Genomic DNA, 25,218 nt, shown 5'->3' on the forward strand with positions numbered 1-25,218 from the left:
GCACCACCCTCTTGACACCTGTCTTTGAGGTATTTATATGCACTGATGAGACTCTCTCTGTCTTCTCTTCTCCAGACTAAACAGGCCAAGATCCCACAGTCTCTCACAAGCGAGATGCTCCAGATCCCTCATCATCTTTGTTGTGTCCCTTGGACCCTCTCCAGTAGTTTTTCTTGCACTGATGAGCCCAGAATGGACTCAGCACTCCAGATGTGGCCTCACCAGGGCCGAGCAGAGGGGTAAAATCACCTGCTGGCCACAGGCTTCCGACGCATCCCAGGCCACCACCGACCCTCCTACACGCAAGCACGCACCTGCTGGCTCATGATCAACTCAGCACCCACCGAGGCTCCCACGGCCCCGGGCCGCCCGGCCGCGGTGGCGGAGCGGCCGCAGGGGGCGGTCGCAGCGGCAGGAGCGGCGCCGCCTCCCCGCCCGCCCGGCACTGCGGGCCCGAGTGCGAGGCGGAGCGGCGGCGGCGCGGTGCTCCTGGCGGCCGGCCGGAGGTGAGCGGCGCCGGGGCCGGGCGGGCCGGGCCCCATCCCTGCCGGGCGCTCCTCGGCGCAGCCGCCGCCGGCGGGGCTCTCCCTGCTGCTCATCGCAGCGGCTGCCCCGCTCTCCGGGCGGGCTCTGGCGGTGCCGGCGCCCCGCGGAGCGGAGCGGGCCGGCCTCGGGGAGCCGCGGCCGGGCGGCTCCGGTACCTGGCGGGCCGGCGAGCCCTGCCCCGCGGCGGGCGGGCCTGGCGGCGCTGCCCCGGCTGCGCCCGGCGGGCGGCGGGGCCGCGGCTCCTGTCACGGGCGGTGTGGTTGCAGCTGGAGATGCCGGCCCGGCCCGGCCTCCCGCCAGCCCCGCGCTCAGCCCGCGCCCCGTGAGTGCCCGCCCGAGCGGGGCCTCACAGATACCGCGGCCCGGCTTGCGGTGGTTCGGTTTTCTCCTCCCGTAGTTGCTACTTTTCCTGAACCACTTTTTCACGTGTGTCACCATCTGGCTGACATAGCTCTTGATGTTCTCTTAGCTAATTTAAGAGCATATGTCAAATCTATGTCACTTCTATAATTTTATTATATCTGAAGTTAGTTTGTAAAAGAAGGTTGGTTTTATTGAAATCTCTTCCTGAACAGCCCACCTCAGCTGCTTCTTATCATTTGCTCCCCATTTATTTACTAGCTGATTGCACAATAACTTGATGAAAAACCTATCCAGGAGCTGAAGTTAGGCTAACAAGTCTTTGTTTTCCTTAGTCATCCTCCCTTCTTTAATCAATATTTGGTAGCCTGGTCTTGTAATCTCTTTAGTTCTGAAGATGTCACTTTGGTCAGCATTTTAAGCATCAAGGGCTGATTTCATAAGTGTCTGCTGACTTGAAAATCTTTATCTTATCTTTAACTTTATCCTTTACTCTTAACTTACCTTTTCCACTTTGCCTCACTCTCTGTCTCCCTGTAGAAGGAATTTCTTTAAATACCTATTCACAGTTAACTTTTCTGCTGAGGGCTGAAATAAAGAAGACATTTAACAGTAGTATGAGTTATAACTCGTTCCTTTTCCTCTGAAGCTATAACCCTTGCCTTCTGTCTTTTGTCTTTTTATTGTATTTATGGAACTTTTACTTGTTGCCATTTATCTTCACTAGTTACAAACTCACTTCTCTACCATCCTTGTTCTGATTTTATCCCTTCACGATGGCACTGTTTCTTTGTCTTTTTGTAGTGCTCCTTAGCCATGCTCATAACATTATTTTTTTAATCTTGTGTGATTTTTCAGGTCAGGAAAGCTCTCCTGTTGCAGTTATATGCTCTTGCCTCTGAATTGCAGTTGTGCATATGGTCCCTTTCAGTAACTGCTAGCACCCTGCTCTTGTACATCTCTTAGATTACTTGTCTAAAAGTCATGTCAGCCTGTTCCCTGAGGATTTTTTATGAAGTCTCTTCATTTGATTCTGTTGCTCATGCTGTATTTTCCTTAGAACAGGCAGTAAGAAACTTTGGCCAGCAGGCCAAATTCAGCTCACCAGAGCAATTAATCATGTCCAAGTCCTGTGCGCCCACTCTCCCCAGGATCCTTTGGACTAGAATTGAAAGTAGGCTGCAGCATGGTTAAATGGTACTGGGTAGCCCATTTCCGTATGATGGTTCCCTTTCAACCTCACAGTTTTGCAGCATGTTCTGGTTACAGGGTATGAACTGAAATGGGCCACTGTAGTCATATAGGAAAAGCACACATGTTCTGTCATATCCAGTTACATTTCTTATCTCATTATGTACTCTCATGTTCCTGGCTGCAAACCCATCCTAATACGGGAAATACTGATAGTTTAGTCATGTGTTAAATATGTTTCAGGTCAATGATAAGTAAAAAGGCAATGCTTTTTTGGGTGCATGCATAAAAATCTTTGTGTTCTGCCTCTGCCAGAAGGATTCACTGTTAGAATCTTTTCTTTGAATACTTTGTGGTCACTTTCACATATTGCTTTCTATCTTGAACTTCTGAGTCCAGTTTTGGTGACTTTGTACCTTCTAGTCAAAGCTGAAATGAAATGTGCCCATTCTTTTAGTAGCTTCCTCTAATTTCTGAAACACAAATCTGCTTTTAATTGTTCACCACACATGCTGTATTAGTAGCCAATGGCTGGTTTGTGTCCCCCACTGATGATTAATTACCATCAGATCAGCTCTTGGATGGTAGCTCAGGAAAAGGTTCTGTGTGATCTGTTGTTGATTGCTCCCAAGACAGCAACCTTGTAGTTTCTTAGCCTGCCTCTCCTCATTGCTTCCTTAATTTTCAGACTTTATTCCGGTTCTACAATTATATTGGCTTTGCCTGGCAAGACTTTGGTAGCAGGATGGGGAGGAGGGCTGTAGGGGTGGTTTCTGTGAGAAGCTACAGGAATTTTACCCTGTGTCTAACGGGGCCAGTGTCAGCTCGGTGTGGGATGGACCGTGGCTCACCAGGGCTTAGCTCATCAGCAACGGCTGTTACCTCTCAGGTAACATAGGTAAGAAGGGGGGGAAAAGTAATTGCAGCTGCAGAACAGAGCATGAGAACATGTGAGAGAAACAACGTACATAGACACCAAGGCCGGTGAAGAAGAAGAAAGAGGTGCCCTAAGCACTGGATTAGCCATTCCCCTGCAGCCTGTGGTGCAGGCCATGGTGAGGCAGCTGTCCCTCTGCAGCCCATGAGGTTCATGGTAGAGCAGAGATCCACCTGCAGCCCATGGAGGAGCCCCACAACAGTGTAGGTGGATCTCTGAGAGGAGGCTGTGACCCCATGAGAAGTGGTGGAGCAGGCTCCTGGCGTGGACCTGTGGAGAGAGGAGCCCACATTGGAGCAGGTTTCCTGGTAGGGCTTGTGACCCCATGGGGACCCATGCTGCAGCACTGTTCCTGAAGGATTGCACTCTGTAGAAGGGACCCTCACTGCAGGAGTTTGTGAAGAACTGTAGCCTGTGGGAAGGACTCACACTGGAGAAGTATGTAGACGACTCTCCTTTGGGAGGAACCTCATGCTGGTGCAGAAGAAGGACTTCTCTCCCTGAGGAGGAAGCAGCAGGAGAAACAGCATGTGATGAACTGACCATAATGTCCATTCCCTGTCTCCCTGTGCTGTAGAGGGGAGGAGGCAGAGATTTGGGAATAAAGTTAAGCCCAGGAAGAAACTTACTGGGGTGAGGAGAAGGTATTTCTTTAGGATTTGTTTTATTTGTCATTATCCTGTTCTGACTTGATTTGTAATAAAGTCAGTTAATTTCCCCAAGTAGAGTCTGGTTTGTCTCTGGTGGTAATTGGTGAGTGATCTCTCCCTGTCCTTAACTCATGAGCCTTTCATGGTATTTTCTCTCCTCAGCCCAGCTGAGGAGTGATAGAGCAGCATCTTTTTGGACACCTGGCCTCCAGCCAGGGTCAACGCCCGCCAGCGATGCAGAACCACCTAGGTCATAACTGTGGTTTCATGTGAAGACTTCCCTCCTGAGGGTTGTTTTGTTGGTTTTTAATGTATTTGTTAGAGCTTTATTACAATCCTGTGACTAAGGATAGAGCAGTATTTTATTTTTCTGTGAGCCTTAGCTTCTGTTTTTCTTCAAAAATATCCCTTACTACACTGAATATGAGTCCTAAAATTATCTTCCCTTTTATTGTTGGGTGAAATCTGTCTCTTCCTGCCATTAGCTTTTTATGGAAGACTGTTCCATGTGTTTGTGTCCAAGGTTTATCTTGCCTGGATAGAAAATTGTGTTAAGCATATTTGTGACTCATGGCCTTGAATCCTTTACTCTTGCACCCACAGTTAATCCTTATACATCCAGACCAATCCTTATACATCTAGGCCAGACCAAGCAGACTGAGCTAGAAATGTCATTAGTGATCTCATGACTAAGTCTTGATAAGTTTCTTTGTTGTTTCTGCCATTGGATCCACATGGGCAGCCCATTTTCCAAGCTGACAGGTGAGTGTGTCAGATGTTTGTCATGGTCTCAAGACATGTGCATCTTTGAGACTTTTGCATCTCCTACTTCATGGCCAGGAGAGGATATCACAATAATAACCTGCATAAACTTTTAATGGAATTCAGCTTCCATGTACTCACTGATCTCATGCTGATCACAGGCCAGTGCTCTCTACTATTTTCCAATTATCTTTACATTTCCATTAGTTTCAGGAATACCAAGTTATCCTGCGGGCCAGTAATCCAGGGCAGTGGAAGTTAGGAAATAGAAGACGAAGAAAATGGATTTTACTTAAGTAACTTCATTATTGAAGTGCTAAAGTACTTTATGTTTCTTGTTTCTCCTATTGGTGATATATTGCAAGACAAAATTGATTAGCACATACTTGATTAAGGAGAAAATGTAGTATGAAACTTAGAACCAAAGATTTTGCTTCCAGAGGTGTTAATGAATTTAGAGGTCTCATAAAATTGTATAATGCTGTTTTTTCCTTCTTTTGTTTTTTTCTTTTTTCTTTTCTTCTCTTTCCTTTTTTTTTTTTCCTACAGAAATCATTGTAGGTTTGGTGTCTTGGAAGAATGGAATCAATCTCTATGATGGGGAGTCCCAAGAACCTCAATGAAACTTTCTTACCAAATGCTGCCAATGGCATACTCAAGGATGCCAGCAAGGTCACGATAGGCATCATTGGAAGTGGAGACTTCGCTAAGTCATTGACAATCAGACTTATCAGATGTGGGTACCACGTGGTCGTAGGGAGCAGAAACCCTAAACACGCTGCTGACTTCTTTCCCCATGTGGTTGATGTCACTCACCATGAAGATGCAGTAGCTAAAACAAACATAATTTTTGTAGCCATACACAGAGAACATTACACCTCTTTGTGGGATCTCAAACATTTACTTGCTGGTAAAATTCTGATTGATGTCAGCAATAATACAAGAGTAGACCAATATCCAGACTCCAATGCAGAGTATTTGGCATCACTTTTTCCAGATTCCCTAATTGTCAAAGGATTCAATGTTATTTCAGCATGGTCACTACAGTTAGGACCAAAGGATGCCAGCAGACAGGTAAATGTTTTTATTTGTATGAATTTAATTTATTTGTAATGAAAATGACAGGAGCTGAATGTAACAACCAGAACTTATGAGATTTACATTCCCTGACTTAACATGCCTAAAATGTTGGACCTTCAGCTTACATTTTAGTAGCCAATAAAACCTTTAGAGTTTAGTTCATCCGCTTGTAAGACAAATAAAGTAAATGGTCCAGTTTTTTCCCCTGCATTGCCTGTTGTCTTTAAAGACTGCAGAGGAAATGTGGATACTATCTTAAACAACTGACCTTTTGGTGACAACAGACAGAGGAGAAGAGTTGAGTCTCAATGTTTTCCATAGGAAATACGTTCATGTGTTTCCTGATGCTTTATACAAGGGATGAGACAGTCTTTTCCAGTGTGTTTTAGTGGCAGTGTTGGAATGAACTATTGAAAGAGATGCACACAAATCTCAGGTCCCAGTCTCAGAGGTTGAGAATCAGCTGTTCTACAAATGCTTGCATTCAGTGTAGCAGCGAAGTGATTGAAAGAAATAATCTAGCTTTTAGAGTGCCCCAAAATCATAAATATGAGGGAACAGAAGGCGGCACATATGTTTCTGCATGATCATTCATTTGATCCAGGGCTGCTTGGGAACATCATGTTCAAATTCCTTCCCAGTATGTTCTGAAATCCATCCTGCATATAGAAAACACCCCTTTATGTTTTTCATGTTTTGCTGAAGTGATGTAAAGGATTTAAGCCTGTACAAGCATCCAGTCCTTCACAGCTTTATGAAATCTGAGAAATACATAAGAAATAAGTGATGCAACATGACTGCTGGAGACTAAATTCAGTTTTCTGGCACTTCAGGAAGATTTAAATGGAATGCAATTGATATGGAATTAGTGTAATCTAAAACATAACTTCACCATACTTCTTTTATCGCCTTTCAGAATAGCACAACACTAATTCATTTCAGTCAAAAGTGATCATATTTGCTTCAGTGCAGATGATCAGCAAATAGTGTTGAGCAAACTATAGTCCATTGTAAATTTTAATGGAACTTTGGAAGTACTTTGTAGCAGTACACTTCTTTCACTGTGCAATAAGTGCCTTTAGAACAAGTTCTTATTTGGCTGCTAGTTTTTGTCTTTTCTGTTAAATACTCAAATCTGAAATCTGTGGAAATTTGAGTTATGAAATAAGGCTAAAACTGTTAACCATGGAGAGATTACACAGTTTGCTGCTTCTCAGTCTGTGTATGCTATAGTTGTTTAAGGGTTGTTGTTCAAGATTCCTGTCTTTTTGAGAGATTTTGTTTTTTCTGACATGCTTTTAGCTGTAGCTTCAAGTTAGTCCAGTCCTGCAGACATTTCGGTATGATAGGTTTCAGTGTACAGATTACCAAGACATTCCCCATTATTAAATCCAAGAAAAAGCCAATTTTGTTTTGATTACTCTGTTGCTAAATCAATATGTATATCTGCACTTTGGCTAGATTTTTATGTGATTTTATTGTCATGTTGGCAATATAAGCTGTGATAAAGTGTACAGTTTTAGCAGTTGTGTTGTGGTTTTGATTTTGAAGCCCTTAAGGTTTTTGGTGGATTTTGCTGGTTTTTGTTTACCTTTGAGTCTCTTTCTCTGACTACAGACAATTCCCTTGACTCTCCCAACAGGTCTATATATGCAGTAACAATGTTCAGGCTCGCCATCAAGTTATTGAACTTGCCCGTCAGCTCAGTTTCATTCCTATTGATTTGGGGGCATTGTCATCTTCAAGGGAGATTGAAAACCTGCCTCTGCGACTGTTCACCCTGTGGAAGGGGCCTGTACTGATTGCCATTAGCCTGGCAACATTTTTCTTCATCTATTCCTTTGTCAGAGATGTCATCCATCCATACATGAGAAATCAGCAGAGTGACTTTTACAAGATTCCCATTGAGATTGTGAACAAGACTCTGCCAATTGTTGCTATCACTTTGCTTTCTCTGGTATATTTATCAGGACTTATTGCAGCTGCTTATCAGCTTCACTATGGCACTAAGTACCGTCGATTTCCTCCTTGGCTGGACAACTGGCTTCAGTGTCGAAAGCAGCTTGGACTGCTCAGTTTTTTCTTTGCAGCAGTGCACGTGGTGTACAGCCTCTGCTTGCCTATGAGGAGATCAGAGCGGTACTTGTTCCTCAACATGGCATATCAACAGGTAAGAGTCTTTAGTTCGGTAAGCCAAAAGTGCCTTCGCTGGGTGCATATGGCTCCTGAACACAAGAACTGGGTTTTTCTTAATCTGTTCTGCTTCTTTTGGCACAAAAGTTATGGGTTATCTTATGCATAGGTGGTGCCAGATAAGGAGACTAAAAGAAATGTCTGTGCATTTTGCTCACCTTGTGGGTCAATCTGCAGTCAAGTTTGTGTGATAGGGGGAATCAAGGACATGTCCTACTGAAATTCCTGATAGCAATAAACACAAGAAGAATGTAGGATAGACAGGATAAGAGCACCAGCAGGAAGATTCTGAGGTATGTTGCTTTCTATGTATACTTAAGACATGGGGGAAGTATGTGTATCATAAGTGCATTTACAAATATGAAAAGTACAAGGTACTGTAATCATGCTTACAGATGCTTCTATGTTCCAAAAAGGAAAAAAAGAAGATGCTGTTATTTTGTAACATTTTGGACCAATGCTAAAAATACTCTATTCTTTTAAATTTCTGTGGACATCCTCTATTGCAGGCAATAGAAATTGACTCATAGTTTCCAGGAACAATTGATCTTGCATAACCCTGAAACATTCTCTGACAAATCTCTAGAAGAGGGTCTGATGCTGCTGTCTGTCAGTGAGACAGCTTATTGTAACCTTTAAAGTGGCAGAAAAACAGCATTGCCAGAAAGCCAGCATTGCCATTCACCATGTAAAATCTGTAGGAAAGAGAGAAGCGATAGAACAGAAAGGAAAACCAAATAAGGAAATAAAATTTAATGTAACAAATTTTCAGGGAGTATCACAAACTTGAAAGAGCTAGCATCAAAAACTGAACTTAAGAGAAAGGAAGGGCAAAATTATAACAGACAGCAAGAAACCATAATTCACACTTAAAAATAATAATACTAAAGGATTCACTGGTACTTCTACTAAGAAATTATCTTAGTTTTAATGATACTATAAAACTCTCACTTGGTAATATTTCTGGTACACCTTTTTCAAGACACATCACATTGCAGAAGTTAACCTGGAAGTGGGAAAAATAATTGAATATTTAAGTCTTAGTTGTTAAGGTCCTGAATTGTTTCTTTTTTCTGGTAAAGCTCTCCAGTGAGAACCATCGTGGAAAAATCTGATGTCAATAGTGAAAGAGAGAAGCAAGTGTGGACTCAGCATAGAAAAGCTGAAAGAAATGATGCTAAGCTATTTCTAAATGTAACTTAAAATTTTAAAATCTAATTTCTAAACTAAAAAAAATTTCAGGTTTATCCAGGTTATGTTACAGAGTTGAGGTTTGCAGAGTCTGAAGAACACAGCTTCTGTTCTACGGTGTTTAAGAATGTGCAGAATTACCTGATTTTATAACAGTATTGTTGTAAATGGTATATAATGTAACATTTTCTTTTAGCATCTCATCTAAATTTCCATGTTTAACGTATTTTAATCCAGCAAGAGCCATTACCAGCAGCAAGGAAATAGCTGTTTTTCTCCAAGGCATTAGGAAACCTCTGAAATATTTGACCACATTTTATATTTGTCCTGTGACTGTGAACTTTAAGTCAGCAAAATAACTTCTGTTGGTATTTTTAATATTCTTTAGAATAAAGTTCATCCTTTCTACTCTTTCATCAGGTTCATGCAAATGTTGAAAATTCTTGGAATGAGGAAGAAGTGTGGAGAATTGAAATGTATATCTCCTTTGGAATAATGAGTCTTGGATTGCTTTCTTTGCTGGCAGTAACTTCCATCCCTTCAGTAAACAGTGCCTTAAACTGGAGGGAGTTCAGTTTTATTCAGGTGTGTTACTTTTTTAATAAGGGGGTTTTGGTGTTAACAAGAATTCCTGGATCACAGTCATGATCAACATCATAAACAAAAGCTCATTTCAATGTGACAAGAGCCTTTTTTCCCTCTGTCTCTGGTAATTCAATAAAAACAATGATAACTTAGCAGGCACATTAAGCATTTCATGAGTGTAGAACAGGACTTTTTTATTTTACATTTGATCTTAAATAACCAACATAGCTAAAACCAAATGATAACTAATCGATCCCATCTCTGTTCTTAGAACTCACTAAATTCAAATTAGGTACATTTGGACACACCTGCTAAATGCAGTGATGCTTGTATAGATAGATGCACACAGCTGTTAAAATGGAAGACTTAATTTGTCCTGCAAGATTTTTATTGCACAACCCTCTGATAGCCATGGTGCCATTGGTTAAGTTTTACTTCTCATCTCCTGTGAGACTTGACACAGCTTTCAACTGCATTATTCCCATTAGCTGACAATACCCACTAGTAAAATATGAAGGTTCGCTTACTAAAGTCAGAGGCTTTTCAAGGCCCTGGTACACCATCTGCTGGCTTCCTTCGTCAGGTAAATACCTAGAACGTGCAAATCTAACCAGTACAAAATACTGAGAAACACTGGCTTTAGTGAACAGCTCAATGCTTGCTCCTACACGTAACTGCCAGTAGTTCTAGGTAGCAATCAGGTGTAAGAAATTTTACTAGGATTCAGTCGAGTGAAAATTCCTGAGTGTGCACAGTTTTAGGTTTTGTTATGTTTTGTTTTCTGACTTTGGCTTTAGTACTGTAGTCTTAGCTCAGTCTTTTCTGATTAACATTTTTTTAAGTTTAGCCTAATAATATTGCCTAATTCTGAGTCCTGTTCACTTCAGAATATGGGCACTGACTTTAAATTTCAGGGCTTGGGTTGTGCTTCATAATTTACAGACATTTTAAAGAGAGTGGTGGGAAACACTTCAAAGGCTGTAGTTGTTTGAGGTCTGTCTATAATGTCTTCTCTTTTCCTTCTGATGTCCATTACTGGAAAACTACAGATGGACCTACAAAAAGTTTGCTGAAAAGTTTTTCAAAGTGGAGTTACCCTGATAGAACTGTTTATTCACGGTCATGGCTTTGAGCCTTCAGAGAGAATAAATACTCAAGTGTATTGTTATAGCATCCCTGCCATCTGGAGTTCACTATATGAGGACAATAGTACTGCTGTTGGGTGATATAAAACATTAGTGCAAAAGGGAAAAAAATATGTATTCCCTTGTGAGTGATATGATGCCTTTATCCATTAGTAACTTCCAGCCACAAACACAGCATTTTTGTCTTACTTATATTTTGAAATTTCAGGCTTGTGTGACTGAGTGAAAACCCACACAATAATCACAATGATGTATTTACAGCTGCATATTTACTGCAGTTATTTCCACTGTTAATTAATTCAAAATAGTTCCAAATCTAAATAATTATGAACTTTAATGATCCATCTATCAGTATTTTGAGGAACCTTTTTGGGAATGAGTTATTTGTTCTGGATGTATGTTACAGTTCATGCTATATTATTCACAGAAGATAACTACATTGGTAATGAACTATGATCATTTGCTATTCTTAATCACAAAAGTATTGAACTACTAAAAATTTCCATAAAGTTCATGAGTATTTACTTTGTCATTAATTCTCAGGATGTAAGTTATTCTTCATTTAGGTACTTGTCAAAAAAAAAAAAATCTTCCCTTCTCCAATCAGAAAACAGAATTTCAGTGATTGCTTACTGGAGTAAAAGGAGTCTGTATTTCTGTATGTTTCACTGTCCCTAGTATGCAAGCAGAACAGATAAAACATGATAATACTTAGTCTCTTTTATGTTTTTCTTCTACTGAAGTTCAGTTCAGTGAAGGAATATTAAACTTAAATTTCTCAATCTCTTCTATATCATGGGGACAAACAGCAGAACTTCTAACCTATTGTCCCATTGCTGCTGTTATTTTCAGTTGGGAAAAGCAGTTGGGAAGAGCTAGTCCTGAATCTCAGATGATTTGCCACAACAGCTGCTGGACTTGTTTCACATCTGACAGAGGAAGAATCAGTTGGTCAGCTCGCTCAGTGTCCCAGCTCAGCACTTCCCACTGAGAACAACACATCCTTGCTTGCTCATCTTAGTAAATGCAGTTTCATCAGAATAAGGGTGTGGCTTCTTCTAAATAGTTTTACCACTAGAACATACTCAGTCTTGAGTCCTACTAGGAAAATCTGAGTTTATTATAATGTACAGTACAGACTAGCCTTGTTCTAGTAGAACAAGCCCTAAGCAGCATCTCACCAACCTACAGCAGTTCAAAGAGTCTTCAACCACAGTCTTCCTAATACTCTAAAGAAACACCAGTTGTCAATAGTTTTGCACAGAAGTAATTGCTGGCTTTGATATCCCAAATTATTTTGAAGATGCCTCCATCTTACCTAGCCTGGTTTCAAACACAGGTGTCAGCAGCACCAGAAATTCCAGCCTGCTTCATCAAGGGAAAAGGACTTTGACAGGACAAGTAGTGCAGGCTTCACTCATAGTATGCATATGAACAAAGTGAGATGTGAGAAGGTTTAATAGTGCAAAAGGAAATTACTGTGTCTGTCCTAGAAGGAGCTAAGAGACTAGCAGAAAAGAGGAATTGCTACAATAATTGTTGAGTTGACCACTGTACAAAACCAAGGGTAGATTACTTAATCATGATTTGGAGAGAAACACTCGTAACATCCAGATAGAGGAACCACAGAATAAGACAGTCATGAAGAGTTTTCTCAGTAGGAGTTCCTAGATGACTGAAACCTTGTGTGAAACTTTGCAGTCACATTAATGTAACCCAGAGCTGAAGTTTACTGAGAAAAGCAGCAGGGAAGAAAGCTGGGGCTGATAAACTAATGTATTGGTTTTCTTAAATGCCACCTCAGTATTGTTCTTTTTCTCATCTAAATATATTTGGATAAGGAGCAAAGGAAGACATAGGCAAGAAATACAAAAGAATTCATATTTTGTCAGAGCAGGCAGAATTAACAGTTTAAACCAACACACTGTAAACAGAAAAAAAGTCATTTCTTGAAACCTGTCCTTGACTATTGTCATAAAATACAAGGAAATGGAGAGTGTTGTCTGCAAGCTATCCTGCTCTGGTTCCTTCAGTCTAGTGAGGAAAGTTAAACTGTAAATATATAATGTAAACATAAATGACTGCTACTTTTGTTTTCCAGTCTGAGACTTCAAGTCCAAACCCCATCATTTAAAGTGGCACTGGACAGAGCAGACTGGTTTTGAAAGCTGAGCTTCATAGGTTTTAGCAAAAAACAACACAAATCTGCTACTTGAGTGGTAGGAAGCTGACTTTTTGGAGATATTCCTTTTCTCTACTAGCCCAATCCTAAGGTTTTATGGAGGCAGTGTGAGTAGAACATTTCTCATGCATACACTTTGAGAAAAGACTGCCTTAGTTCTCCCACAAGAATAGGGTACTTTTCCCCCAGAGTAAGGTAGACTGAAGCCCGAGTATTTAGCAAGTTGATGGGTAAGATTCCAGTCAGAAGTTACTACAAAGTTTTTAAGTTTAGCAATAGACTGTTACACAGAGAATCTGAAGTATATCTTACATAAATGGTGAATTTAGAAAATATCTTTTGTATATGTAAATTGCTTGGAACTACTTGACCATTGTGAATGTAGAAATTCCTGAAGCAGATTTGCCCCACAGCACAGTTTTGTCTCTAAATACGTACATGTTGCTGGTAACGTTTTAGGGGTTTTTCTCTTTCATCTTTCCTGCTCCATTAAGTTTTGTTGGTTCCTTTCTCAAACAATACCAGTTTGTCCAATTTATCAGTAGCCTTGGCTGGAAATCTCCCATATTGACTGAAAGCTGACTTTGATCAGTAAGGAAAAGAAGCAAAACAGGGAGGACTTAGAGAAAAGCTAAAAGATTTGTGAGTCCGTAGGAAATGTGCTAATCTATTACTCAGCTTTCAGGAAATACAGTATTATGGAAGATAAGAAAACAAAACAGCCAAAGATACTCTTCCACTTTTCCCGGCAGCCATTCTAAAGCCCAGGCACAGGGTTGCCAGGATTTCCAACTGATTCTGCTGCTTACTGCACTGTTCAATGTAAATTTACCAGTGAAGAAACAGTATTTTTTCTTGCTGCTTTCAGAAGTCCTCTGCTCCCAAAGGAATTATCATCTGAAGCCTGGTACTGGTAATTAAGGGCCCATTTGAAGAACATAGCATTAGTAGCTGACAGAAGCTATAGCAATATCTTTGTTGGTTTTTTAGATGTGTGGTTGAAGTTGTGTAGTACACACTAGCACGTGCTCTACCAACACTTCAGAGAAGCATATGGCAACTCTTCACAGGGGAAAAAAAAAAGCTTAATTAAAATGCATCATGTGTTTTTCTTGTCCTTTTGTTGTTAGTTTAAAATATACTGGATGTACTTAGTTTCCATTTTGACCATTAGATAAACATATATAGATGTCTCAAAACTACAGCTTGCAAATGGAAGTAAAATAAGCACTAAAATAAAATAACTGGAAATTAATGTATAATATTTCCCTCCTGTTTCTTTTTTCAAGAATTGTTATATTGTTATATTTCTCATCAGTAATCCTGATGAAGCAATGAGGGATATGATTCACTTGTGCCCTTCTCCCTGCTGGCAGTAATATAACAATGAATTCAGGACAGTCATACCAACAAAAATCTGCAACAACATATTAAAACTTCGGGTTTGATCGTATTGTTTGCTGTCCAAATTTCTTCCCAGAAGTTCCGTTCAGATACCACATATGCCATTTTCATATATTCAAGTGTTTGTCTAAATGTTCTGTTTACTATGGGATATTTTGGGAACAAATTATTTTTTTTAAGAAAAAGTATGAAACATACCTAAAGATTAACAAAATGGCCCTGAAACCATTGGCAAAAAAAGATACATAAATATTGGAAAGTCAGAAAACAGGGTAACAATCCCAAGAAATTAAAAGAAATATTTTCCTTTTATACCATTATACTTGTTAACTTGCAAATAGTATTAGCTAAGACATTCTTCTTGCTTTAGAAGCTGCTTAATCTTGAAGCAGAAGGGATTACTTCTTTCACTACCTATTATAGACCCTTAGGCTGCATTTTTCTTTGCTTCTCTGTTTGCTGGAATTAGACCATACCTTGGTAGCCAGTTACCTTTCTTAATGCTCATTCCCTGTTCCAATGATTTTATACAAATGTTTCCCAGCCAAGTTAGTCATTACACCACTTTTGGCTAGAAAGCGTTTTTCTTCATTTGATCACCACCAGAAGTCAAAGCATAGTAGTCGTCTTTTGTCATGGTTTGGGAAAGTTAAATTGATGCATTGTCAAATCTGCGAAGCATTACAGCTACAGGGTCCGTTTTTAAAAAGGTGGAATCACAGAACTGGTGAGTGACCCCTGTTATCACCACCTTTTGTGGCAAGCTCTAGATTTATGTGCTGAGAGGTCCTTTCTCTGCAGGCACCTTTTATCCAGCACTGTTGGTTTATGGTAAACTGCAGCACTGCTTTGTGCTGTTATGCCCAAGCCCTGCAGTTCAGATATTCCCATTAACCAGTCATCAACAACTGATGGAGAAGGTAAGGGATGGTTTATGCTAACATCAGACAAGTGGATGTAGGCCTTTGTGAGGCAGAAGTAAGCTGTGCATCTCAAAGTGATAAAAATATGCAAGTTTAGGTCCAAATCTCTTCCAACAGAATTGCATTGTTCCATAATAAGGATCTATCCTCATAGTTAAGAAATAGGAAACTTAATTTCCAATCACAATGGATGTTGTTCTAGTAACTACTCAGGAATTGTTTCTTACTGGCATACCTATCCTGAAGTTGGCTTCCATTACTTAGAATTTGGGCAGACATAATTTCAGCTTTGACTAAGGCCTGTAGATGTTAGCAGATATACTCTGTAAATCAGTGCTCAGTACAGACTGTAAATTTCAGAATATTAACTTAAAACCATATATTGCTTACTTAATGTAGTGAATAGGTAAGAGATTTTAACTTGATGTCTACTAGAAATGTTAAAATAATCCAAATAATGTATTAGAGCTGTCAGATGAAGGACCAAGTGCTATTATATCCTCTTTTTTCCTGTTTTCTCTTTCTTCACAGTCTACACTTGGATACATTGCTCTACTTATAAGTACTTTCCATGTACTGATTTATGGATGGAAGAGAGCTTTTGAAGAAGAGTATTACAGATTTTACACACCACCAAATTTTGTTCTTGCCCTTGTTCTGCCTTCCATTGTAATTCTAGGTAAGATCATCTTACTTTTGCCATGTGTAAGTAGGAAACTGAGGAGAATTCGAAGAGGATGGGAGAAGAGCCATGTTATAGAAGAAGTAAGTGGGTCTGTTCCACATCTCTCTCCAGAAACAATAACTGTAATGTGATGATATTTGTTAACACCGTTGTACATGTTTGGGCTTTGTTTGGGGTTTTTTTGTCATAAACTTGCATTTTTAGGAGTTTAGTTAAGTAGGAGTCTTTGTAAGGTCTCTTGCTTGACATATAGTACAAGCTCTTAACCAAACTGACATGTTTATAACTAGAAGACTACTTCTGATAAATACAAAAATATTTTTGTTTTGGATTACAGAGGGCAGATGATTATGAAATTTAAAAAAAAAATTATGTTCCTTTGCACAGTTATATCACAATAATATTTTATTAGAACCAGGCTTTACGGATATTTTTTTGCCTTAGATCATATGTGTCAGAGTGCTGCTTATTAATATGACATTTTCTGGGCAGTGTTTCTTCTATTAAAACCACATTTCTGGGTTAATGGTTTCAGAATGTAAAGTAAATTATTTGGGAAATAACCAGGGTTTGAAACAAATTAATTTGTAATGATTAGAGAATGACAGAATGCTTTGAGTTGGAAGGGACCTTAAAGACCAGTAAGTTCCAATGCCCCTGTCATAGGCTTTGACAACCTTCACTAGACCAAGTTGTTCAAAGTCCCATCCAACCTGGCCTTGAACACTTCCAGGGATGGTGCAGCCACAGCTTCTCTGGGCAACCTGTGCTTGTGCCTCACTACTCTCACAGTAAAGAACTTCCTCCTAATACCCAATCTAAACCAACTCTCATTTAGTTTATGGCCGTTCCCCCTTGTCCTGTCACTACACGCCATTGCCCTCTCCAGCTCTCTTGCAGGCTCCCTTCAGGTACTGGAAAGCTGCATTTATGTCACCCCTAAGCCATTCCCTCCAGGCTGCACAAACTCAGTTCTCTCCATCATTCCTCACAGGAGAGGCTCCCCAGCCCTCTGATCATTTCAGTGGCCCTGCTCTGGACTCTCTCCAGCCCATCCATGTCCTTCCTGTGCTGGGACCCAGAGCTGGGTTCCGTGTTCCAGGTGGGGTCTCTCTCACCAGAGCAGAGCAGGGGGACAAAACCTCCCTGCCCTGCTGCCCACGCTGCTTTCGGTGCAGCCCAGGACACGTTTGGCTCTCTGGGCTGGGAGTGCCCATGGCTGGGTCATGTCCAGCCTCTCACCCACCAGCACCCCCAGGTCCTTCTGGGCAGGGCTGCTCTCAATCCTTCATCCCCAGCCTGTGCTGACACTGGGGGTTACCCCAGCCCAGGTGCAGCACCTTGCACTTGGTCAAGTGTATTGCACATGTACAGTATTTGTGTGTGGTTTTACACCATTCCATGATTTGAATATGCAAACCCAGTCTTAATTATGGTGTGACTGTACATCTTGTAAGCAAAGGGTATTACTGTACTAAACCGTCTTTTTATTTTTTTTAAATATTAAGTAGGATTTGAGACCTTTGGCATCTGTTTATTTCCATACATATATAATGAAGATTTAAAACAATGCTATACATTTATAGAAAGATATGTGTGTAAACTAGTTTTTGATTTTTTAATGATTTTGAAATATGAGGAAATAATTTTAAAACAAAAAGAAAAGCTGAGAATTCAGCAACAATAAAAATCCATTTTCACTGTGAAACTTCCACTATATTGGAAGCATCACAATACTCATGTTCTGTATGTGTCTACACTGGAGTTTCAGTTATTATATATATGAATTTCCCAGGATGTGTCTTAAATTCTTAGTATCTTTTTGTGCAAATCCAATCTTCTATTTTTATATAAAGGTCTAACTTTTACAAGTGTCTCTGGGATATGCCTGAAATTTTGAGAAACCAAATTATTATTCTTTTACTTAAATGGCTAAACCTTGACATGTGCATTTCCTGTTGGATTCTACATAATGTTCACAATTATTTCTTACTACTGCTGTGTCAGTAGTAATTATTCTTCTCTAATAAAACAACCAAACCCAACTCATACCTTCAGGCTGCTACTGCTTAATTAGCAAAATTTCTATTTCAGTGAATCAGATTGTTTATTTGGTCCTAATTTTCTTATATTAAATTATTTTTTTTAATCTACATTTGCACTATTTAAAATCTCTAATTTTCTTAGCTGAATCTTCTCTTATTATTTATTGCTTTGTAAGAATTTCTCCTATCTTGCATCAGAAATACACAGAATTAAGCTTGAGTTTATCCTTAAACATCACTGGTCCTGTAAATCTCATTATTTCTGCTTGTAATAAAACAAGCAGCTTCACAGACAAAGAAGATTCTGAAATCAAATTCTGCCCCAGTTATGCCAACCTAAGCCTAAAGAATTCATGTTAGTTTTTCTTAATTTAATTAAAAATACAAAATATCTACAACAATTTTTTTATTCTAGTATCCAAATTCCCCAAACTTACACTTCAAGCCTATGTATATATTCTGGGTTTGTTACAAAATGAGAGACAGTTGAACTTCCTTTCATTTTAAGGATGTTCAAATCTAGAGATGAAAAATAAAAATACTTGCATGATGTTTAAAGCACTTTTATATGTCTTTAGACATGTTTTGTACTGAATCGGAGTCCAATGGATTATTGAAAATGGAGGTCTGTGAATACATTTTTTGAAAAAAAACAACTATGTTATGTGGGTCAACAGATATCATTTTAGTTCACAAATTTTCAATTTCAAGTAGTTGGAAAGTTCAGATTTATCCTCCTTTTTAAGCCTTGGTGAGGAGTCAATTGGAAGGAAAATAATTTTATTTCACCATTTTTGGAAAAATAAATCATAATAATAGCTATAATTGGTCAGGCTGAGGTCTTTGAGACTTGTTTAAATAGCTGATAAGTGGTAGATGCTTCCAAAAACAAAGCAGATGTCTGGTGATTTTTTCCCAAACACAGCTTCTCAGCCTCTTGGAAATCAATAATTTTGGATTTGAGACAGATGCTTCCTCTGGATTACTGCATTTAATAGCTATGTTCTCCAAAAATTTATCAAATACTTTAGAAGTTAGAAGCTTTCATATATTTTTAACAGAAAAATAAAGAAGTAAAAGGTTCAATAAATCTATTAAATAAATAAATAAATGTTTGCATTCTTTCTTTTTTTTTCCAAAACCAATTAAGTTTGTTTCAGGGTATTTATTTTATTGTTCCTCCTCCAATATGCAGCTATTTCGGTGATACTGGTGGTGATATACAAGTACACTACTCTTTTATCAAACATTTTAGACATTAACTGAAAATTCTGTTGTTGCTGGAGACAGACAGGAGCCTAAACTAGTAAAAATTAGATTTTCACATAAAAATGAAGAATAAGTAACAATTGCGACTTCTAACTTAACTTTGTCTGTAATGGCATTCCAAAAGGTGTTTATTTCTTAAAAAGCTTGCAGAATTGCATGTCCTGGACTGTTTTCTATTTCATTATTGCAGAGTGAAACCACACAAGGTTGAAGCATTGTGCTTCATTCCTTGAAATAAAATCAACTTTTAAAATCTTAGAACATATCAAATCTTGGATAATTTTAATGGGATAAATACCACTCTGTTTTCTACCCCAGTCCTGCACATGAAACCTAATTAAATTACTAGAATGGGCTGGTATAACTGAGAGTAGAATTTCATACCTCTGAACAGATTTCAGAAAGTATTACTGTTGACAGTCTGACTACATTTGAAAATTAAATATGCTGCTGTTATTTTGTGGTAATTTTACATTTCTGTAGAATATGTAATTAACATTCATGTTCCCTACAATTATTTAATTATTTTGATGCAATAGCGATAATGTTGCAGAACTGTGATATTGTACTAACTGAAAATTACTGTCAAAGTCCATAGATACTGTATTGTAATGCATCCACTGACAGTATATGCAGAAATGTATTGGCCCTCTTTCCTATGCAAAAAGTTACTTTATCATTAAATTTCTTCTACAATTATTAAACTGCTAAATTTCAAAGTGCCAAAGATGTCTGGAGAGTGTAATGATGAGTCATTCCTATTTTCAAGTTGTGTGTAGAAAATTAAAATTGTGTTTTAATTTTATGTTACTTTAAAGGTTGAAATATTGACGTATTAATAAATAGACAGTATTTTTAGATTAACTATATGAAAGCATTTTTTGAAATATTTGTGCTACAAAAATGACATATAGTTTCCTGTTAGGCCATGTATTTACTTCTAACTGGAATAGCATGTTGACTTGTTATTTAATATTTTGTAGTGTTCTTTAAGGACCAGTTCATTCTAACAAGACACTGTTAAGCCTGAAGGCAAACTTTATATTCAGCATATGTTTCATCCCTTATGGGATCTTTATTCATGTGACCAAACACACCGATTTCTATAAACTCACCATAGCACTCTCATTGGAAAAATACCTGAGGCTAACTGTTTAGTTTAGATTGCCTAAATATAAACAACTAAATTCATTTAGACATCTTAGTTACTTAGAAGAATAAATACATATTTTGAGGAATAGCCTACTATAAAATTATTTTTGTGTAGCTTTATATAAATTGCTTTACTGCCTAATGAAAATACATAATGAAATAAGCCTAATTTCTCTTAATTATTGTACAGTTAAAAAAATAGTGCTTGGTATGTGATACAGAATTGTACATGTATTATAAAAAGGAGACTTCTATGTATTTAGCAACAGGTTATTTGTTTTCCATGGATATTAAGGTGGTCTTTCTTAACACTGTCTAAAATAGAGTTCTATCATAGGTTCCATGTGTCTTTAATTTTATCTTAAAATTCTATTAACTGTTGCAACTATGTACAGGTTGATTAAGTGCGCGTTCTTGAATTATTTCAAGTTTTTTAGTTATTTAGAGATTAATTATTTTGTAATTGTTTTGCAAGTTCTTTAGCTTGTGGTAATGGTTACTGTGAATTGTTGCCACATATAATTTTTTTGTACCAACATTGTGAATTATGTGATTTACCAAGAATATTTTCATTTGGCATTAATTGCCTATAAAATAGTGTGTCTGTGTTTAAATCTGTATGGTATTAGCTGCTCAACTGGCATTAAAGGAAATAGTTAATTAATGTAAGACAATGAGTTCTCCAGTGGCAATAAATTTCACAGGTATGAATAAAGTTAGGAAACAGCTTTCCTCTGAAAGTTAGATACATCAGGTGCATAAAAATTAGATATACTGAAATTTTCAGTGGAATATTTTCACATATGCAGTGGTAATGAATGCATATGCGTAGTTCCTTGCAGACTGTGCATCTCCAAATGCACAAGGTTTTGATTTCTTGGCTGTTCACCCTGTAGTATTTCCTATCAATATAATGAATAATGTTGCAGTACTGATATTGTATCACCATATGATACTGCTTGAATTAATTAGATTACAGCCTTTAAAATAAGTGACACATTTAACTGACTTGAGCAATTATATATTGTCATGTATTGTTTCTCATGCCTTGTTGGCAGTGTCTTACAGTAAGCATAATATGTCTCCCATGTGTAATATTCTCTTTGTAGTTGTGTTTATGAGACTGTTTGTGTGATCTCTCTGAACAGGGCTATTATAAATTATTAACAATGCTCTTACCTATTTTTCCATATACTGTGTTTTACACAAAAATCAATAAAAAATCGATGTAAGGTATTTTGCCTTTTCTTCTGTGCTTATGCAGAATAAATTTTAGCTTGTGTTTCTTTCTAATTCATGGGTGCTCTGATCAGCATTTTCTCTGCAAGATAAAACTTGAATGTGAGTTCATAAAAATATTCTAAGGGCAATTTATTTCTTTTTCAATGTCTGGATTACAGATTACAGCTTTTTCACACAGACACACTGGATAGCTATATCCCTTATCCTACTCGAAGATATTCTCCAGGCTTTCAGAACACAAGTGAACACTACAGTACTACCAGCATATTTTAGTCCACTTTTCATTCAACAAAAATTTTGGCCATGATGAGATTGCTAGGCACCATTATGTCTGCCAAGTGTCCTGCTGCGTGCATGAAATAGAATTACTCTTCAAATGAAACAAACAGGTGAAGCGCTTTGCAGTCCTTCTTTTGGAAATACATAACATTTTTCCTAAGAGGCTTATGCCAGCACAAGAGGAAAGCAATACATGAGAGGTATAATGCTGCTTAACTGTTGATCAGCTGCATAAACTGTTCTGAGTGCAGAGAAGTAAAGATGCATGGGTCACTGGAGCTAGCAGCATTTGCATTGCTTTCACATTAGCTTGCATAGCCTGCCCAGACTCCCAAATGGAATATAGGTATTTTTAAAATTCAGAACATTTAATATTGGTTTGTGCCATTCCTAAACTAACAGTAATATTTTGGACCTTGAAGTTTTTCTTTTCTTGGCTTTTATGTTTTTAATATCTCCATTTTTCTGTATCTCAGTGCTTGTTCTACTGAATGTTGATACTATGCCAGCAGCTGGGGCCCCAAACATACACTTTTCTCCAGTACTACAACTCTTATACTGTACAAGAGTATAAATTCTGTGTCCTGTGATTTATTATGTTTCCTTATAATAATAAAGATCAGTGTGAAATTTCCATACTTTCACAATTCCATACCACCCCATGACCTCAACACTGTATTTTAGTAGTACAGGCAGGTAAATACAGGTGTTGGAAGCTCTGTTGACTTGATGGGTGTGAGTCTACTGCCAGCCACTTCAAAGGTATTTTCCTTTTATTCTGTGAATTTCAAACATAGGTCTGTCAGAACAGACAAAAAACCACAAAAGGAGAATGAAAAGGAAGTCAAGAGTCAACAGACTTAGAATCTTAGGAAGGCTCTGATTTCTGTACTTTAAAACCCTCAATGTCATATTTGATAGAGTGCAGGTAGCTTTGGACAGAATCTGTAGGTTGAATATAGCCAAGAAAAGGACATCACTTGACTAGAGCTGAAGACCCCCATTGCAGCACATGAAAGGTATATACTAAATAATAGTCCTTTAAAAGCTCGCAACTTAATTTCTAAAACAGCAAATACTGAGTGCTAGAGGGAATAATTCACTCAGCAAAGTCAACAGGAAATTAATGGCAGACCTAGATATGTAACCATGATCTTCTAACGTGCAGCTGCGTCCTACACACAAGAGTGCTGTAGTTTTATGAAATATAGGTTTTACCTCAAGAATAGCTTGCTGAACTGTGTCTTCACACCAAAACAGTTTGTCCTCAGTCAAAGCAGAAATCCTCTTTACATCAAGTCTGTATTTCTAACATATTTCTTAGCATTTGTAAGACTTAAAATTCAGTACTCTCATAAGTAAGGCCTTGGAGTCTTGAATATTTTCATTACCAATGGAAGAGGTAGATGTGATAAAAATACAATACAAGTTTTGGATTTATTAACTTTTGAATAAATATTATCACAGTTGATTGTGTGATTTTGAGGATGGGCATTTGCTGTTTGCCAAGGGAAGCAGAATCCCTGTAGTCGAACTTGCATAATGTAGCTTTCATCCTAAATGTTAAAAGCTTTATTTTTAAGAAGGTGCACAGTGAGCAAATGGAGCTTTGCAATATGATCTTTGGAACAGTGAGCCAACAAGTGCCATGTGACTTAAGCTTATAATTTACAGACTAAATTGCCCAATTTAGGTATATTCTCTATACATTTGTCATTCAAAACATGGAGCCACCAAACTTGAAATCACTTAGGCTACAATAGAAATAAATGTAAGCAGTTATTTTATATAAGCTTTAAAACTTTGAATACATAAAACTTTGGTTCCTATCTGGGCACCAAGGGAAAAATATATAATCCATCTTTTTCAGCTAAATGCCTGAAGACATAAAAACATTGTCAGCATAATTAATCTCAGATGCTTAATAGAAAATCTTGTTCCATCCAGTGTAAGCCCTGATACAAAACAGAATGTTCACAGAAACAAATATTTAAGTAGAACATGGAAGGGCCAGTAAAGTGTTTATAGTAATGGAGAGATGTGTGTACATGGACGGATGAAGAGTGTCGGACACCAGCTCCAAGGTGGGCAACTGCACTGTCACATTATGTGAGGGCACTTTATAAATGTGCTACAGGTCATGCCTTTGTATGACCTGTGTTCCCTGATCGCAGCTCACGATGTCATGGATGTAACGGGGCCACAGTATTTTCTAAATTCAGAGTCCTATACTATGCTGGGCTATAATTTTGTCTAAAATTACAGAAAATTATTAGAAATTTTTATTAATTACTACTAAAGTCAGAATGTGCATGGGTGTGTGTATAAATACACAATATAAGGTATTTTCCCTTTGATGGAAAGAGAAGTCTATAGCATATGTGAGTACTAAATGTGAGATGCACCTTATTTCTGCAGAAGGCAAATATGGGAGGGGTGTAGCATGCAAGCTGGGAAAAATGAAAATAAGGACTGTGTTGGTTACAGTTGGAGCCATGAAATTACCTTTCATGATTGTTATCAATCAGTTCTGTTCATAAAAAAGCTATCTGGAGATTTAAACAGCTATGTTAGCATTTAATAAATTTATTCACATATTAAAATATTTGTTTGGAATCACTGTAGTTCATTATTTGTCAATGAAAACAGAGGTTGGCATCACGAGTGCCTGCACTCAAAGACTTGCGATATGTGCAATCCAACGTGACATGTGTGCAACTTGCCCAAAGTGTGTCCAGACCCTGGGATTGGCAGCTGAAGTGAGCAGTCTAGAGTACCTGTGAGCACCAAACGCTGCGTTGCCCTTGAATCCCAGCTGTCAACTAAACCTCAAACAGCTGCTCACTGTTTGCAAGTAGATCTCTACATCCCCTCACCCTTCTGTCCCAGCCTTTATTACTTTTTTTGTATTGGCCAATGCACGGAAAAGGTTGCTTTTGCCCTTTTCCTCGCTGCCGGGCTACCCCAAGCAGCGCTTTGCTCTCTGGGGATTGTCATGTCTCATGGAGGGCTTTTTCATGATTACTTGTTACGGACCCAGCGGCCTCTTCCCTTCCAGCTGCCCAGCGTGTGGGAGCCGCCGGGTGGAAATGGTTTCCTCGCCGAGGTCGCGTTCACAGACGGCAACCCACGAAGTGACTGTTCTGGCCGGGTGGCGGCAGAGCTGCAGCCGCGGCAGGCGGGCCGGGCCGGGCCGGGCCGCGGCGCCGCTCCCATGGCAACGGCCGCGCCGCCGCCGCCGGAGCCGCCATGGCCTCGCTGGCCGCGGCCCGGGCCCCCGCCCCGCGGGCCGCCTCCCGCTCCCCCGGCCTCGGCCTCTCTCGCGGCGGCGGCGAGAGGCGCACGAACGCCCCGGACACCGCCCAGGTGAGCTCCGCCGCGGGCAGGGGCATCCCCA

The 25,218-nt window shown here is 39.0% G+C and overlaps 2 protein-coding genes across 7 annotated transcripts in view; both read left to right on the forward strand.

Annotated features, from left to right (window-relative positions):
* Positions 1–377: 377 nt before the first annotated feature.
* STEAP2 (STEAP2 metalloreductase) lies at positions 378–25,010 on the forward strand. 3 transcript variants are annotated; one of them, XM_072925512.1, is made up of 6 exons: positions 378–506; positions 4,996–5,520; positions 7,169–7,696; positions 9,331–9,495; positions 15,681–15,828; positions 21,701–24,426. In XM_072925512.1, exons 2-6 carry the CDS (start codon positions 5,026–5,028, stop codon positions 21,847–21,849), a joined length of 1,485 nt encoding a protein of 494 aa, XP_072781613.1. In that variant the 5' UTR covers positions 378–506; positions 4,996–5,025; the 3' UTR covers positions 21,850–24,426. The 3 variants fall into 3 exon arrangements, with proteins under 3 accessions (XP_072781613.1, XP_004175550.2, XP_072781614.1); XM_004175502.6 differs by lacking the exon at positions 21,701–24,426 and adding an exon at positions 24,880–25,010 and having other exon boundaries at positions 379–506; XM_072925513.1 differs by lacking the exon at positions 378–506 and adding an exon at positions 822–868.
* Positions 24,911–25,218, forward strand: part of LOC100221050 (GTP-binding protein 10) — a 64,729-nt gene continuing 64,421 nt past the window's right edge. For 2 of the 4 annotated variants that reach the window (XM_041714404.2, XM_072925510.1), the window contains exon 1: positions 24,911–25,187. In XM_041714404.2, the coding sequence (XP_041570338.2) occupies positions 24,911–25,187 (277 nt within the window). The remainder of the gene's footprint in view (positions 25,188–25,218) is intronic. The other 2 variants (XM_030264646.4, XM_041714405.2) reach the window with 2 other exon arrangements.

Source organism: Taeniopygia guttata, chromosome 2 (genome assembly GCF_048771995.1).
Source record: "Taeniopygia guttata chromosome 2, bTaeGut7.mat, whole genome shotgun sequence".
NCBI classification, from domain to species: Eukaryota; Metazoa; Chordata; class Aves; order Passeriformes; family Estrildidae; genus Taeniopygia; species Taeniopygia guttata.